This window comes from Octopus bimaculoides, chromosome 7, assembly GCF_046866305.1.
Source record: "Octopus bimaculoides isolate indiv1 chromosome 7, ASM4686630v1, whole genome shotgun sequence".
Classification (NCBI taxonomy): Eukaryota; Metazoa; Mollusca; class Cephalopoda; order Octopoda; family Octopodidae; genus Octopus; species Octopus bimaculoides.
In genome coordinates, this window is record NC_142934.1 from 10,388,947 (window position 1) to 10,405,331 (window position 16,385).

Sequence of the window (16,385 nt, forward strand, 5' to 3'; positions counted from 1 at the left end):
TATATATATATAGTCATGGATATAGACACATACGTATGTCTGTGTACAATATATACGTATAAATATATATACATACATACGCATACGCATATACACACACTCATGCATATATATATATATATATATATATACACACACAAACACATACTTATGTATTCATATGTCAATGTAGATACATACATAACACACACACTCACACGGACAAGATATATACATGTATACATTCAAGCCAGACTGACAGACAGAAGACAGACAGACAGACAGACAGACAGATAGATAGATAGATAGATAGATAGATAGATAGATAGATAGATAGATAGATAGATAGATAGATAGATATAGATAGATAGATATAGATAGATAGACAGATAGACAGATAGACAGACAGAGAGGCAGATAGATAGATAGACATAGAGACAGACAGACAGGCAGATAGATAGATAGATAGATAGATAGATAGATAGATAGATAGATAGATAGACAGATAGACAGATAGACAGACAGAGAGGCAGATAGATAGATAGACATAGAGACAGACAGACAGGCAGATAGATAGATAGACCCATCAACCGATTGCATCACCTTCCTTCAGTAAACTTATTTTCCCCAACTTCTACATTTAAAAGAATTTCTCTTAACAAACCTCGTATTTACTATTTGATGAATCCAGCCCTCACTACTTTTTTTCTCCTCACCATCATCAATATCGATACACTATTACTTATAACCGTTTTATTGGCTCCTTGTGACCATAAATAATGTAGAAATCTATACTTCGCAGCGTGGCGGCGCATGGCTTAGTGGTTAGGGTGTCAGCATCATGATCGTAAGAATGTGGTTTCGATTCCTGCACCGGGCGACGCGTTGTGTCCTTGAGCAAAACACTTCATTTCACGCTGCTCCAGTCCACTCAGCTGGCAAAAATAAGTAACCCTGCGACGGACCATACACCTTGTATCCAGAACTTCTTCCATTCAGGAGTTTACTCAGAGGAAACAAAATAATGCTAGACAGAATGAATGACGAAGGAGATAATTAGTCTCCTTGAAAGATCCCACAATTGATATTGACTTCTCCAGAGCTTATAGTTGTAGTTTCCGTGTTGAGAATTAATGTCGTTTTTCCAGACTTCCATGATAGAAGATAATAAAAATATATTCCAGATAACTGGCGCGATATTTTGAATGTCACTGAAAGATGCATTTTTTCTGTTGTGACAATCATCAACAATCATTTTGTTAATTAAATGTTGATCCTTGAATCCGTATGACCCACGTTTACAGCCTTTGTGTTCATCAGGGAAAATGTTGTTGTTAACGAGGAAATCATGTGTGTCCATTAAGATAGATGTAAAAATCTTGTACATTGTTATAAGACATCTAAGCATCTGTAGTTCGTAGGGATCTTTTTTTTTTTCCACCATATTTGGAGAGCAAAATGTGATACCATTGACCGGCCATTCTGGAGTCATTTATGGTTCCTTCGTAACTACGTTTTAACAGCAAGCTTTTTGCGTGAGTTTGTAAAAGACATTAACCCATTACCTCCCATAATTCTATTAACTGGAATTTTTTTTTTTTTATGAAACTTTGATTTCTAGCATAAAACAGCCTTAGAAACATGCTGGAATGATCAAAATAACATTTCAAAATAACATTTCAAAATAACATTTCAAAATAACATTTTAAATAGAAATAAGCGAGATATTGGGTAAAAAATTAGCAAACCTCATTTGAATATCAGAGAAATATACCTAGTAGATATGGCAAAAAGGTTAGATATGTGTAAATATCGACAGATAATTACGAAATTTGTAATTTTTAAGTGATCTCATATGAGATCACTGGTAGGTAATGGGTTAATCCAGTAGTTTGGGATTTTATCCTTTCCTGATGACTTCCATTAACTGGACTTTTCCAATGTAAGCCTGACATCTACACTAAAATCTTTCCATATCTGCTCTTCTGAAAGTTCAATGTCTTGTTTTTGTCTATTAATCGATGAGGCTTCACAGTTATGCATCCTATCTCTTCTGCCCAAACTTTACTTCAGAACTCAAGTATTTCTTGTTCTGAGAAGACTTCATCTTTTTTTATGGTGTTCTCTCCAATGTGCCTATACAGGGTATCCACAAAGTCTGGGTACATGGAGTAAATAAAAGCATAACATAAACAACCAAATATAAGAAATAATAATTTCTTAAAGTATGTGTTAATCCCCATGTACCCAGACTTTGTGGACACCCTGTAGAAGTTCTTTGGATTATTTTTAAACGTAATAATCTCTGAAGGACCTGAATGGATTTTTTCAAAGTGTCGTATGCACGCAGTTTTAGCCTACAGTTTTTTTTTTTAATCTTTTCCACTACTTCAGCAAATTGATATTCAATTCATATTTTCTCATTATCTTTCTCTTCTTAAATGGTTTTATATTATGATTATTGCTAAAAAAAATTTCAGTATTTCAATAGCAGATCAATGAGCATCAATTTGGTTCTTGATTTTTTTCTGGTACGTTGGGTTTTTTTAAAGAAGACTTGTCACTTTATTTTTCAGTTTTACACCACCCATTTTGGTGCAGAGTGACTCATTCAAAGGTGTGATATCTCATAAATTTTCTTTTATAATGGTCTTAAGTGCCATATTCACCAAACAGATATTTTTATTCATTTTTTTTTTTACTATTGCGGATCTTACCAACTTCACTGCATTCCTTCATGTTCAGCGATTGTTTTCTTTTCAAGTTCTTTCAGATCAAATATCTTGATTGCAACACTATTCATTTCCGTTAAATTGTTCCTCTACAATAGCTTCATCTCCAGGGAGTGTATTTAAGTTTTTTTTAACTGGGCGTCATGTTATTTACTCTTTCCTGTAAAGATTTTTCTACTTTGACTCTGGTATAATCTTTGTCTGTTAATTTATGAGTTGTATTCAGTGTTCTCTCTCTCTCTCTCTCTCTCTCTCTCTCTCTCTCTCTCTCTCTCTCTCTCTCTCTCTCTCTTTCTCTCTCTCTCTCTCTCTCTCTCCCTCTCTCTCTCTCTTTCTCTCTCTCTCTCCCTCAAATCTGTTTGTATAATTTCTTTTCTTTTGTCAGTTTCAATGTCTGTCAACAGTTTCCATTTTATAATATTTCTGCGTAAACACTCGCGGGTTTATTATTGTTTATGTTTAGCCTGATGTTGGGATTCTTTCCCCTCTGAATCTTACACGAACATGCAATAAGTTCCGCCTGTCTATTGTCTTCCCTGTTCATTTCTGTCTTTTAATTTGATTGGTACCTGCTGGTTTTGAACAGGGAGGGCCCTCAGAAGGATGTGTCCTGTTGTAAGAGACCTTCAGCCTCATATTGTTGGGAAGCTTTGATGGTTCTTCTCAGGGTGACGTGGTCCTTGTTCACCTGGGCGACGACCGATTCTGTATAAATGTTGATTCGTTGCCATTAATACATGTTGGATTTCTGAGTAAGCTACCATAGAGATTGGTGTTTTTATTGAGACACCATCTCTGGATAAATTATTCACCGTGGCTCAAAGAAGCCTATCTACGCCAAACTAAAACAAGCTATTCCATACTGGTTGACATTCCTGTAAGGTACCCCATGGTGGACTTGTGTTCAACACGGGCTGCATTCACCACGACTTAGGCCAATGCGACGAAAGTCCCATCTACTCTTTTACCTCCCTTTGTGGTAGACCTGTATTCTGGAGGGCGATCCCAGATTTTGTTCTTGAGATATTCATTATCATCATTACTGCCAAAAGTTGGTAATGACGTCATCAGCGGCAATACTAAGAAAGAAAAACTATTTGTATGGCTTTTGACTGTCCAACGTTCATTCGCCTTTTGACGGATTTAGTTTTTCGTCCTCCAAGATTACCAAATAGAAAGAATAACACCCTCCTCGCAAAGCATGCTCCGTGTGGTTAACGGTTTAGCCACCGACGACTCGGATTAATCATCCTGACGCGATTTGATTTTACGCCCCTTCGATCCTGGTGATGGGTGAGAGACAAATGTAACATGCCCGGATTAATTACACATGCAAGAAAGGCAGTGAAGGACAACGGGGAGAAAAATGGGGTGTGGAAGAGAATATGTATTCCATAGCGCGACCAAGTCCGCATGGCGGAGTTGTGACAATAGTGTGGGACGTATCGACCGCAGGGAAAAACTGTGGAATCATTCTCTGTAAAGAAACAAAAAACAAAAATAGACAATAAAAATATTATGGTGAGGTCGACTTTGTGTTTGGTCCTTTCGAGGTCGACGTAATCAAGTTGGTCCTTTCCTTTGAAATTTCAGGGATTGTGCGGTAGATGGCAGAATCGTTAGCATGCTGGGCAGAATGTTCAGTGGCATTTCGTCCATCTTTACATTCTGAGTTCAAATTCCGCCGAGGTCGATACTGCCTTTCATCCTTTCGAGATCGATAAAATAAGTGACAGCTGAGCACTGGGGTGAATGTAATCAACTTACCCACTGCCCCGATATTGCTGGCTTTGTGCCAAAATCTCAAACCATTATTATTATTATTATTATTATTATTATTATTATTGTTCAGTAGTTTTATTTTTATAACGTGCTTTCACTTCACTACCGAGCGCAGCTCTGTGCGCTTTGGGTATGTGCTGTGGTTTGCTGTGGTGCTCTTATGTTTACTGTATTGAAAGTGTTTTGCGTAGAATGTGTGCAGTACCCAGTAGTGCAATTTTCTGTATGTTATATATATTTGTAAGTCCTGGTGTTTTTGTTATGTATTTGTCTGAATATTTTTTTATTATACCTAAGGCACCTACTATGATAGGAATTGTTTCTGTTTTTAGACTCCACATTCGAGTTACCTCTATTTCCAGGTCTTTGTATTTTTATTATTATTATTATTATTTTTATTAGTCCACTCCCCACAAATGTGCGGCCTTGTGCCTCCAGTAGAAATTATTATTATTATTATTATTATTATTATTATTATTATTATTATTATTATTATAATTATTGTTATTATTATTATTATTATTATTATTATTATTATTATTATTATTATTATTATTATTATTATTATTATTATTATTATTATTATGTGCTTGACCTTTGCTTTGTATTTGTACAAGTTGATTCCAAGTCTCACCCAGAGACTTCAAGAGACAACAACCTAGAAGTTCTTGTTGGTGTTATGCCTAGGGTGTCATATATTTGGTTTTGAACATGGTATTGTTCTAGAGAATGTTTAAGAAACCATAAGAAAATTATAAGATTGTTTTAAAATTTGAGATTACATAGACAGTATTTTACGTAGGATATGGGAAGTTCCCATGAGCACTATCTTTTGAACTTCAGCCATTTTGGGGTTTCCTGGAATCTGAGCTAGGTAGTAATCAGCCCGTTTCGCTGTCATTCCCAGGGCACCTATGACAATAGGTATTGTTTTCGTCTTCAGATTCCACATTTTGCTAATTTCTATTTCAAGTATTATTATTATTATTATTATTATTATTATTATTATTATTATTATTATTATTATTATTATTATTATTATTATTATTATTATGTGTTTGACCTTTGCTTTGTATTTGTACAAGTTGACTCCAAGTCTCACCCAAAGACCTCAAGAGACAACAAGCTAGAAGTTCATGTTGGTGTTATGCCTAGGGTGTCATATATTTGGTTTTGAACATGGTATTGTTCTAGAGAATGTTTAAGAAAACATAAGAAAATTATAAGATTGTTTTAAAATTTGAGATTACATAGACAGTATTTTACATAGGTTATGGGCAGTTCCCATGAGCACTATCTTTTGAATTTGTGCCATTTTGAGGTTGCCTGGTATCTGAGCTATTATTATTATTATTATTATTATTATTATTATTAACTATGTATTTCACCCTTCTGATGTCGATAAAATAAAGTGCCAGTCAGGTAGAATGTATCGATCTTAGCACTCAATCGAGGGAAGGCGACGACGATCGAAGCTTAAAGCAAGGTAACCGAAACACAGAACTAATCTCGAATTGCAGACATAGTATAAAATTATTTCTATTTCTTTTCAGGACGACAATCAAAGCACCAGTAACGACACATCGAACGTAACTTGCCGCCATCTTGTATTATATTTCAACAGCTATGACGTAGGTCCGTGAACATCGTTGGGCTCAAATGCTTTTATGCAAGCATGAAACCGTGATACAGAAATAAATCCAGGTAAATACAATACATAATAGGTGCACGTACAAAATAGGTGCACGTGTGTGTGCATGTGCGCATGTATGCATGCCATTATTCAGTTTATTTCAAGATTTCTTGCCAGTAGAGAAAGAGTCGGTTTCTAAATTAGATCCAAGACTTCTTCATTGGAATTTCAACAACATCAACAGGATGTTTTTGTATGTATGTATATATATATATGTGTATGTATGTATGAATGTATGTATGTATGTATGTATTATGTTATCAATCAGTTTCATTTCTGTATTTCTTGTCCATAGAGAAAGAGCCGGACTCTAACATAGATTCAAGGCTCCTTCATTGGAACTTTTATCAACATCATCTAGGTATTTGTGCATATGTGTGTGTGTGTGCAGTATTTGATGTTAGTGTATGCGCAGATTTGTATGTTTGTTTTATGGATGCGGTTTTATGTATATATTTTCATATCTAAGATGCATGCATATATGTATGTATGTATGTATGCATGCATGTATGTATGTATGTATGTATGTATGTATGTATGTATGTATGTATATGTGCAGATTTGTATGGTTTGTTTTATGTGTGTCTTCTCATCCGTATACTTGCATATCTAGATGTGCTCATATATACTTAAATGATAAACTTCTGGAAAGTTTTACAGATTTTTACAGTTCCAGTGATGGGTCGGATCAGCTTTCTGGTTTTGAGAAGCCTAATTTCTTAAGATTGGTACTTAGGCTGTGTGTTACATATACCGTATGTATGTATGTATGTATGTATGTAGGTAGGTAGGTAGGTAGGTAGGTAGGTAGGTAGGTAGGTAGGTAGGTAGGTAGGTATTAATTTATTTCACCTCATTCAGAGTCTATAAAAACCAGTGTTTGTTAAAGCTCTCAGTCTGCGAAAGTGTTAAAACATTTGTTATGTAGGGTTTTTTCCATTCCATCGACTTTGTATTTGAAATCTATGCCACTAGCACGTTTGAGTTATTGTTTCGTAACTCATTTTCACAAACTTATACAAATTAACTTTGGTCAAGATTCTTTTCAACTCTTTTGGGGTATTTAGAAATAATACATTTCTAAATCTCTCAGAGAGATTTATGCAGTAGTGATACGATGAAGTAGTTGTATGCTGTCAACTTAATCTGACAGTCCCCTGAAGGGAATAATACTACTGTTGGTTAGACCTAGGAAGCTGCACCGCTTCCTGTCGGCCTTGACACATTTCCTATGTCCTTATGTTTACAAGGGGGGTGGAGACTCCAGACTGATGACATGCTACTCCAGACTGATGACGAGCAAAGACTCAGAAACATGTCTCTGGATGCAGGCTCAGCTGGGTGGAGGTGCGTCTCCCCCCCCCCTTGTAAACGACAGAAATTTTTCTTCCAATTATGTAAGGTTTCCTTTGTCCACCAAGATCTCTTTACTCTTTTCTTTTACTCTTTTACTTGTTTCAGTCATTTGACTGTGGCCATGCTGGAGCACCGTCTTTAGCCGAGCAAATCGACCCCAAGACTTATTCTTTGTAAGCCTAGTACTTATTCTATCAGTCTCTTTTGCCGAACCGCTAAGTTGCGGGGACGTAAACACTCCAGCATCGGTTGTCAATCAATGTTTGGGGGGGACATACACAGACACACAAACATATACACACACATATATATATACATATATACGACGGGCTTCTTTCAGTTTCCGTCAACCAAATCCACTCACAAGGCTTTGGTCGGCCCGAGGCTATAGTAGAAAACACTTGCCCAAGGTGCCACGCAGTGGGACTGAACCCGGAAACATGTGGTTGGTAAGCAAGCTACTTACCACACAACCACTCCTACGCCTATCTGTGTCAATCTGTAATATCTTTTTATAGATTACTGGACTATTAGTGAGTTTGTCGGTATTTTTATTTAGAGAAACAACTTGGCCTTCAATAACAAACGTGAGCCGTTTATGATTTTGATTTAAAGACCTGTGACCTAGAAGTTCGCCCATCTATGACTCTCCAACGTAAGATGTTTGAGCAAGTTTATAACTAAAACATGATTTATGATAGTTTTTATTCTCGTTTTCAATTCAAAGTAGTATGCTTACTTTTATTAGTAGTAAAACATGTATCCTCGTTTATTAGTGACTCGTTTCACCACTGGTCTGAAATAGCACGGTATGTTCATCGTGAACCGTGTTAGGGTTATCTGAATTGATCTGCGATAACGCGGTTCGGCGATCAAAGACTCTGCTTGCACCGCAAAAGCGCTCCCCAGAGTCCATCTACAAAGCTCAGTACAACTTGTTTTTTTTTTTTTTTGTCTTTATTTTCACTGATGGATTTAACACGGTATACTCTTTTACTCTTTTACTTGTTTCAGTCATTTGACTGTGGCCATGCTGGAGTACCGCCTTTTAGTCGAGAAAATCGACCCCAGGACTTATTCTTTGTAAGCCTAGTACTTATTTTATCGGCCTCTCTTGCCGAACCGCTAAGTTACGGGGACGTAAACACACCAGCATTGGTTGTCAAGCGATGTTGGGAGGGGGACAAACACAGACACACAAACATATACACACACACACATACATATATATATACGACGGGCTTCTTTCAGTTTCCGTCTACCAAATCCACTCACAAGGCTTTGGTCGGCCCGAGGCTATAGTAGAAGACACTTGCCCAAGGTGCCACGCAGTGGGACTGAACCCAGAACCATGTGGTTGGTAAGCAAGCTACTTACCACACAGCCATAGACGAGGATAGATATAATACATTGATACCGCTTACTAATTTTCGTTTTTCTCTTCTTCATGTTTTTCCAGACCCTTCGATTAAAGAAAGAATGCTAGACAGAGAATTGTCGAATTGTACCAATGTTTTGGGAGACCATCCACCAATTGTTCAAATGGAGTCTTCGAAAGATGTAAATTCAATTTTATATAGAAATTCATCGCTTACTCAAAGCCGACTTGATAATCTTTATAGGAAACCAAATGCGAAAAAACCATCCCTTTCTCAAAGAGTCAGATCCCAGTGTTATTGTTCCAAAAGAAGACTATGGAAAGTGTTGAGTACTTACCTACCAGTTATCAGAGTAATACGATATTACAAATTAAAAAGCTATCTTTTAATAGATTTCTTAGCCGGATTAACCGTTGGTGTCATGCATATTCCTCAAGCATTGGGTTTCGGAAAACTAACTTCAGTGAAAATAGTAAATGGACTTTATACATCATTTTGGCCAGTGGCTTTATACACGATTTTTGGCACGTCTCCGCATGTATCCATTGGAACAAGTGCTGTCATTTGTATCTTGACAGCAGGTATCGTTGACGAACAGGCTCTCATTTTTGCTAAGGATCACTTCAACAGTTCCTTTTTCCACAACAGTTCCGCTGCCGATTGGGAGTCGATACCAGAGTATATGGACTTTAAAGAAGGAGTCGCCATGACAACTTCTCTTCTCGCCGGATTAATCCTCCTTTTAATGGGAGTGTGTCGTTTAGGTTTTATCACTGCTTATTTATCGGAATCATTTTTCAGTGCTTTTACATCAGCAGCTGCAGTACACATCGCCACCAGTCAGATTTCTTCCATGCTTGGTCTATCAATAAAAAAATACAGTGGACTTTTCAAAATAATTTACACCTATCGCGACATATTCCTAAACATCACAAAGACTAATATCGCAGAGCTCATCATGTCAATCATATGTATCATCATTCTGTTACTCGTAAAATCTTGCATTAATGACCGATTCAAGCATAAACTAAAATCTCCAATACCGATTGAGTTGATTGTTGTAATACTGGGAACACTAGTCGCCTATCTTGCTAACCTTGCTGAAATTTACGACGTTAAAATTGTTGGCCTGATCTCAACAGAAATACCCGTACCAAAAGTGCCGCCACTAAGCAATGCCACAGATATTTTACTAGACAGTTTTATCATTGCTATATTGATATTCGCCAATACAATCGCTATGGCAAAGATATGTGCCAAGAAACACAATTACGAAATAAACGACTCGCAAGAACTAATTGCCTACGGCTTGTGTAATTTTGTGAGTGCGTTTTTTCTCTGTTTCCCGTCGAGCGTCGCTCCTCCCCGTTCGATGATCGCAAGCACAATGGGAGCAAAGACTACTCTACATGCAGTAGTTACAGCAATTCTCATGTTTTTATTACTGAGTGTTATCAGTAGTTTGTTCAAAACTTTACCTGTATCAATACTGGCCGCTGTTATAGTCATTGCATTAAAAGGCCTATTTCTTCAAATTGCTGATTTAAAGAAATTCTGGCATATCAATATCTTCGATTTCACCATCTGGTTGATAACTTTTCTCAGTGTTGTTTTCTTAGACATTGACTATGGTCTTGGCATCGGAATAGTCATATCTCTCCTTACGGTAGTTCTGCAGAGTCAGCTTGGTCCAAGTTATCGCATTGCACGTCTCCCTAAAGAACATTTATTGGTTGAACACAAACTTTACCATTCAGAAGAGATTAGAGGTGTGAAAATATTCCGATTTGAGGCTAACATTTATTTTGCTACAGCAGAAATATTCCGAAATAGTCTCTATCGAAAAACTCTCAATCCTAGGAAACTTCTGAAACAACTTCAAAAACTAGAAAAACGACTCCAAAAGCAAAATAAAAAGAGTTCATCAACAATGGACATACTCAAACGTTCGACAAGTGTTGATTCAGAATCTGCCGACACAACGATAATAGGAGATCAGACATTTCCATTTTCAGTGGATAAAACGATAGCTCTTGACGGATCGTGTAAAACGCAATACTCTTCTGTATCTCACGTGACAATGAATCCATCGAGTACCAATGTTTCTAATGGGGAAGTCCCAAATGGAAGAAAACATTCTATTACACAGAGTTCGGATTCCGGTATAATTTGGCAGGAGGAAGAAACAGATCCGGAAGATGGCGGTTGTTACATACCAGAGGGAAACCTGAATATTATGAAGTCAGTTCGTTTCATCATATTAGATTTATCCAGTGTAAATTACATCGATGCCACTGGAGCAAATATACTGAGCTACATCTACAAGGAGTACGAACACGTGAATGTAGAAGTTTTTCTTGCTGCGTGTCATCCTCGTGTATGCAAAAGTTTGCAACAGGCTGGCGTGTTTGACGTCTTTCCGCCGGATAATGTATTTGTTACAGTGAATTGTGCAATAGCCCAAACGTATAACAACTACAAAATTAAGTCTTATGATCTTAAAAACTTCACCGACGAAGAAGCCGCGGAAGATTCCTACGTAACGAAACTATAGCGCTGATAAAATCTTTGCAAGTTAATCTTATAAAAAACGTTATCAGGACTAACAACTAGAGCTCAATTATTTAGAATTGACTAACACTGGAACTTTTGTATAACTTGAAAGACAAATGTAGAAGAATAAATAACTTATATTACATAAATTCTACATAATATGAAGGGTTAACCGTAGGATATTTAAATACAGTAGGCGCAGATGTGGCTGCGTGGTGAGAAGTTGACTTCCTACCCATATGATTCCGGTTTCAGTCCTACTGCGTGGCACCTTCGATAAGTGCCGTCTACTATAGCCCCGGGCCGACCTGAGCCTTGTAAATGAATATGATAGACGGAAACTGAAAAAAGGCCGTTATATATGTGTGTATATATATATATATATATATATATATATATATATATATATATATATATATATATGCATAACACATGTATGCATATATCTTTGTGCGTGTCCCCCACAACCGCTTGACGACTGTTATTTGTTTGCACCCCGGTGCTTTGACACAAAGACACCGATTACAATAAGTTCCTTGCTCTAAAAACAAAAATAGCACATACTGGGGACGATTTGTACGACTAAGCCCTTCAAGGCGTTGCCCCAGTTTGGCCGCAATCCAATGACTGAAGCAAGTATAAAATACAAAGGATGTTTTGAGTAGAAGGAAATTTGAGAGCCCAAAAGCACGATGCTGTGTTGCGGCGTTAGAATGCGGTGACCAGTAACAGCCATTTGTATCTTGACGGCAGGTATCGTTGACAAACAGCGTAGCGGAGATGGTTGTCCGCAAGTGCGAACCTCGTGAATCGGAATAGCTGTTCCAGCGCATCTTCCTCACCATCCTCCGGGGTAACGCCCTTTCCATTTGGTCTGCTGGGACCATAAGACGTTCAGAATTACAAGAAATTCTACGTTCCACTTCTTAACCCATTAAGTGCCAAATTTTTTTGTTCATATTTTTTTGGCTTTGCCAGGTGTCTTAGAAGTTAAAATAATGTATAGTATTTAAATTTTCTTCATATGAGAATTATTTTGGAAATTATGATAAATTTTTCGAAAAGTCCCAAATGAGGATCGCTCAAGAAAACATCATATTTATCCTTTTCTATTCAATTGCCATAATAAACATTTTAGTTTGTTTGTTTGTTTTTTTTATTTTTTAATTTATAATATCAAATGCGAATGTGTATGAAATATCAATGAATGATATAGCTTGGAAATGCAAAACCAAAATGTTTTCAAAACTGTTGATATTTTTGTAATTCAAGAATTGCGATTTATGACATAAGATGTCCTCTAGAATTAGCCAGAGCTAATAATGACAAACTTTAATTACTAAATATTGTTAAACACACCTCTGCAAATGCAATGTACACAAGCAATTCACTTTAAATACAACAAGCAACTGAAAGTGAGACTGTTTTTATCAGATCCCCAAGTGGGGCCCATGACAGGCAAGGGGTTAATGTAAAGTTACTCCGTACGAATTGCTCTGTTAAATTCTCATTTCTGGTTATCATTTTCGCTAAGAATTACTGCAGTGGTCAGTAAGATTGTAAAATTTACAAAATCAACGAAAAAGAAAGCCTATAAAAAACTATCACCCAAGCGTGCCAATCAAGAATTTGCAAATCATTTATTATTTACTGAGTAAACATAAGGCTTAAGAATGGTTTTACACTACAACAAAGTAAAACTTGAAGAGTTGACGCAGTGTTTTTCTAATACTTTTATAATGTGTGAAGTAAAGTTATAATTTTGATAAAGGCATTTGTATTTTTCTTTGTTCTTTTTCTCTTTCTTTCTATTTTTTGTTTTGTTTTGTTTTGTTTGGGGATGTGGGCAGAAAGCCAACAATCTTCAGGGGTAAGGTAAGTCGATACCACTGACCCTAGTACTTAACTAAGTGCATTATTTTATCGACCCCGGATGGATAAGGGGAAAAGTTTACCACGGCGAGATATGAACTCCGAACGCGAAAAAGCTGGAGAGAGACTGACAGACAGACGGACAGATGAGACAGATAGATATATAGAAAGAAAGAAAGAAAGAAAGAAAGAAAGAAAGAAAGAAAGAAAGAAAGAAAGAAAGACAGACAGATAGATAGATAGATAGATAGATAGATAGATAGATAGATAGATAGATAGATAGACATGCACATATACATATATATATATATATATATATATATATATATATATACATGGCGGACTCTCCCGTCGAAGACGTCATATGAGTGTCCAGCTTTTGCTAAATGACCTGCACAAATGATTAGTTTATAGAGATCAAATATATGTGCCGCACATTACCTCACTCTCTCCATCAAATCGACATTGTCTGAACAGGTGCACAATGTATACCACAGTCAGGTATTGAAGTGATCGCAGAGTAACTTGAGATGAAGTGTTTTGCTCAAAAACACAACACACCACCCGGTCTAGGAATTGAAACCACGATCTCGCGATCTCATGGCCTAACCACTGGGCCATGCGTATTCTTTGAAATTGTTTTATATATCAAAGTACTGAAAAGCGCGAGATGTAGCCAAAGATCGGGTTCGCTCAGTAATAGCAGGATTACATTAGACAACACAGTACCAGGTACTGGACGACCCAGGGTCAAACAACAATGCGCTCACAGTGTCGAAAGAATGCAGTTAATAGCAGACTAACACATATAACCTTGTGAGCACACAATAAGCGTTACTTTGGTGGGTTGGCACTTTATGTGCCCGGGCGGCACCGACACCAACTCTGCTACTGCAAATAGGCACACACACACCACAAGTGCCTCGATTAACAAAATTGATATGTCCTATTTCATTTTCAGGACCTTTGCAATCAGAAGACGGTTTAAAAAGTCTTTTGTAAGTGGATAAATTATTTTGTTATTCAAAAGAAATATACCTTTCGTTCAAATACTCGAGGCCTGCAACGCCCTTACATATATAGAAAATAATCCTTTCTACAATGGGCACAAGGCCTGAAATTATGAAGGAAGGGACTAGTCGATCACATCGACCGCAGTATTTCACTGGTACTTATTTCATCGACCCCAAAAGGATGAAAGGTAAAGCCGACCTCGGTGGAATTTGAACTCAGAACGTAGCGACGAGCGAAATACCGCTAATAATTTCGTCCAGCGTGGTAACGCTTCTGCTAGCTCGCCGCCTTAAACAGATATAGAAAATAATGCTCTGAAAACAAAATCATATGTAATTCAAAAAAAAAAAAGTGTCCATGCAACAACAAAAAACACTCGGAAAATAAAAGTAATCTGCTAATGCAATTCTGATAATACGTCGGTTTCGTACCGATTGTATAATGCAATTCCGTTTCTGAGATGAGGATTTTTTTAATATTATGTAGTAGTCGAAGTGCTGTCTTCATCTTGATTGTTACTTTCACTACATTTCGGTTGTGTATGCTCCAGCCTTCTTCAGGTATCTTGTGATTCACCTTCGCACCGTTCCTGAGAGTGAACTCAGAATCGCTAGGTGACTGCACTGCATTAACCATCGACTTTATCCACGGCGCTATGTCCGTAGGCCGTTTCAGAGTGAATTTTTAAATAAATGTGGTAACTTTGGTTTTGTTGTTGTTTGTTTTTTTGTTTTCCAGCGGTATGCAAACCTCACGAATCTCTAATTCTTTCCTATAACGATTCAAAACTACCTTTATAAATGTTTTAACTTTCATGTTGCGTTCAAATTTGGATCGTTTTCAGAAAATCGATCTAAAGCACGATTTATTTTACTGAAAAATTTATAAAAGTTGTCTGTTGTTAAAACTTGTTGTCTGATGTTAAAACTGGTTGTCTGATTATGTCAGAAAAAGATGGGTTTACCTGGAACCAAATATCAACAATGGTAATTATGACTTAAACGCAGGTATCGATTTTAAGGTGTTCAGAAATACAATCTAAGTTTCGTCAGATTTCGCTTTTATTATTGTCGATGTCTGATTAGGAGAAGAAGCAATGTCCGTAGCCTTTTTTCATGGATACTGAGGTTAATTAATAGAATGACAAACATGGCTCCCTTAGACGAGTAAAGACCAGTGGAAGGTTCTTCAACCACATAAGAAGACAACAGACTCAGTTCATAGGATATTATAAGAAGAAAAGACCTTAAGTATTTGGTGTGAACTAGAAAACTGGGACGATGATGAAGTAACCAGGGAAAATAGGGGAGATATTCGTTGATCTTATCATCTAGCCCCTTTCTGAGGCTAACTGGTGAGTTTTGGATGGGAGAGTGGTGGGGTATGGAAATCCATTGTCATCGACGCTTGTAGGCACAGAGAGAGGGGCAGAAGGATTACTTTTCATTTTGAAATCTTGCAGTTTATTGGTTAAAAGGAAGTCATTATAAGAAGAGTGAGATGCGTCTTAAAAATTAAAACTAAACTAAGGGAAGTAACTCATACTATGACTTCTAAGGGAAATAATTTTTGTTACTGACTAGCTATGAGGTTATAGCTGACTGCTACTCATCGCGAGTTCGAATCCCATCTCTTTTATCACTTTTACTTGTTTCAGTCATTTGACTGCGGCCATGCTGGAGCACCGCTTTTAGTCGAGAAAATCGACCCCAGAACTTATTCTTTGTAAGCCTAGTACTTATTCTATCGGTCTATTTTTGCCGAACCGCTAAGTTACGGGGACGTAAACACACCAGCATCGGTTGTCAAGCGATGTTGGGGGAGACAAACACAGCCACAAAAAAATATTATTTTTGATGACGGTCGTTAGCAGAATCGTTAGAGCACCGAAGAAAGTGCCTTGTGATGTTTGTGTTCGAATCTTCGTGCGTGCGTGTGTGCGTGACCACCGCTTGATCAAAAAAAAAAGAATCTGAGGCTTTGTGCCTGCAGCAGAACGGATTTTTAGTGTAACGACTATACCGA

The 16,385-nt window shown here is 37.1% G+C and overlaps 1 protein-coding gene across 2 annotated transcripts in view; it reads left to right on the forward strand.

Moving 5' to 3' along the window:
- Positions 1-11,619, forward strand: part of LOC106878780 (prestin) — a 12,704-nt gene extending 1,085 nt beyond the window's left edge. For both annotated transcript variants that reach the window (XM_014928114.3, XM_014928115.3), the window contains 2 exons: positions 6,047-6,197; positions 9,002-11,619. In XM_014928114.3, coding sequence (XP_014783600.2) covers positions 9,022-11,475 — 2,454 coding nt within the window. In that variant the 5' untranslated portion in view covers positions 6,047-6,197; positions 9,002-9,021 and the 3' untranslated portion in view covers positions 11,476-11,619. The remainder of the gene's footprint in view (positions 1-6,046; positions 6,198-9,001) is intronic.
- Positions 11,620-16,385: the final 4,766 nt, after the last annotated feature.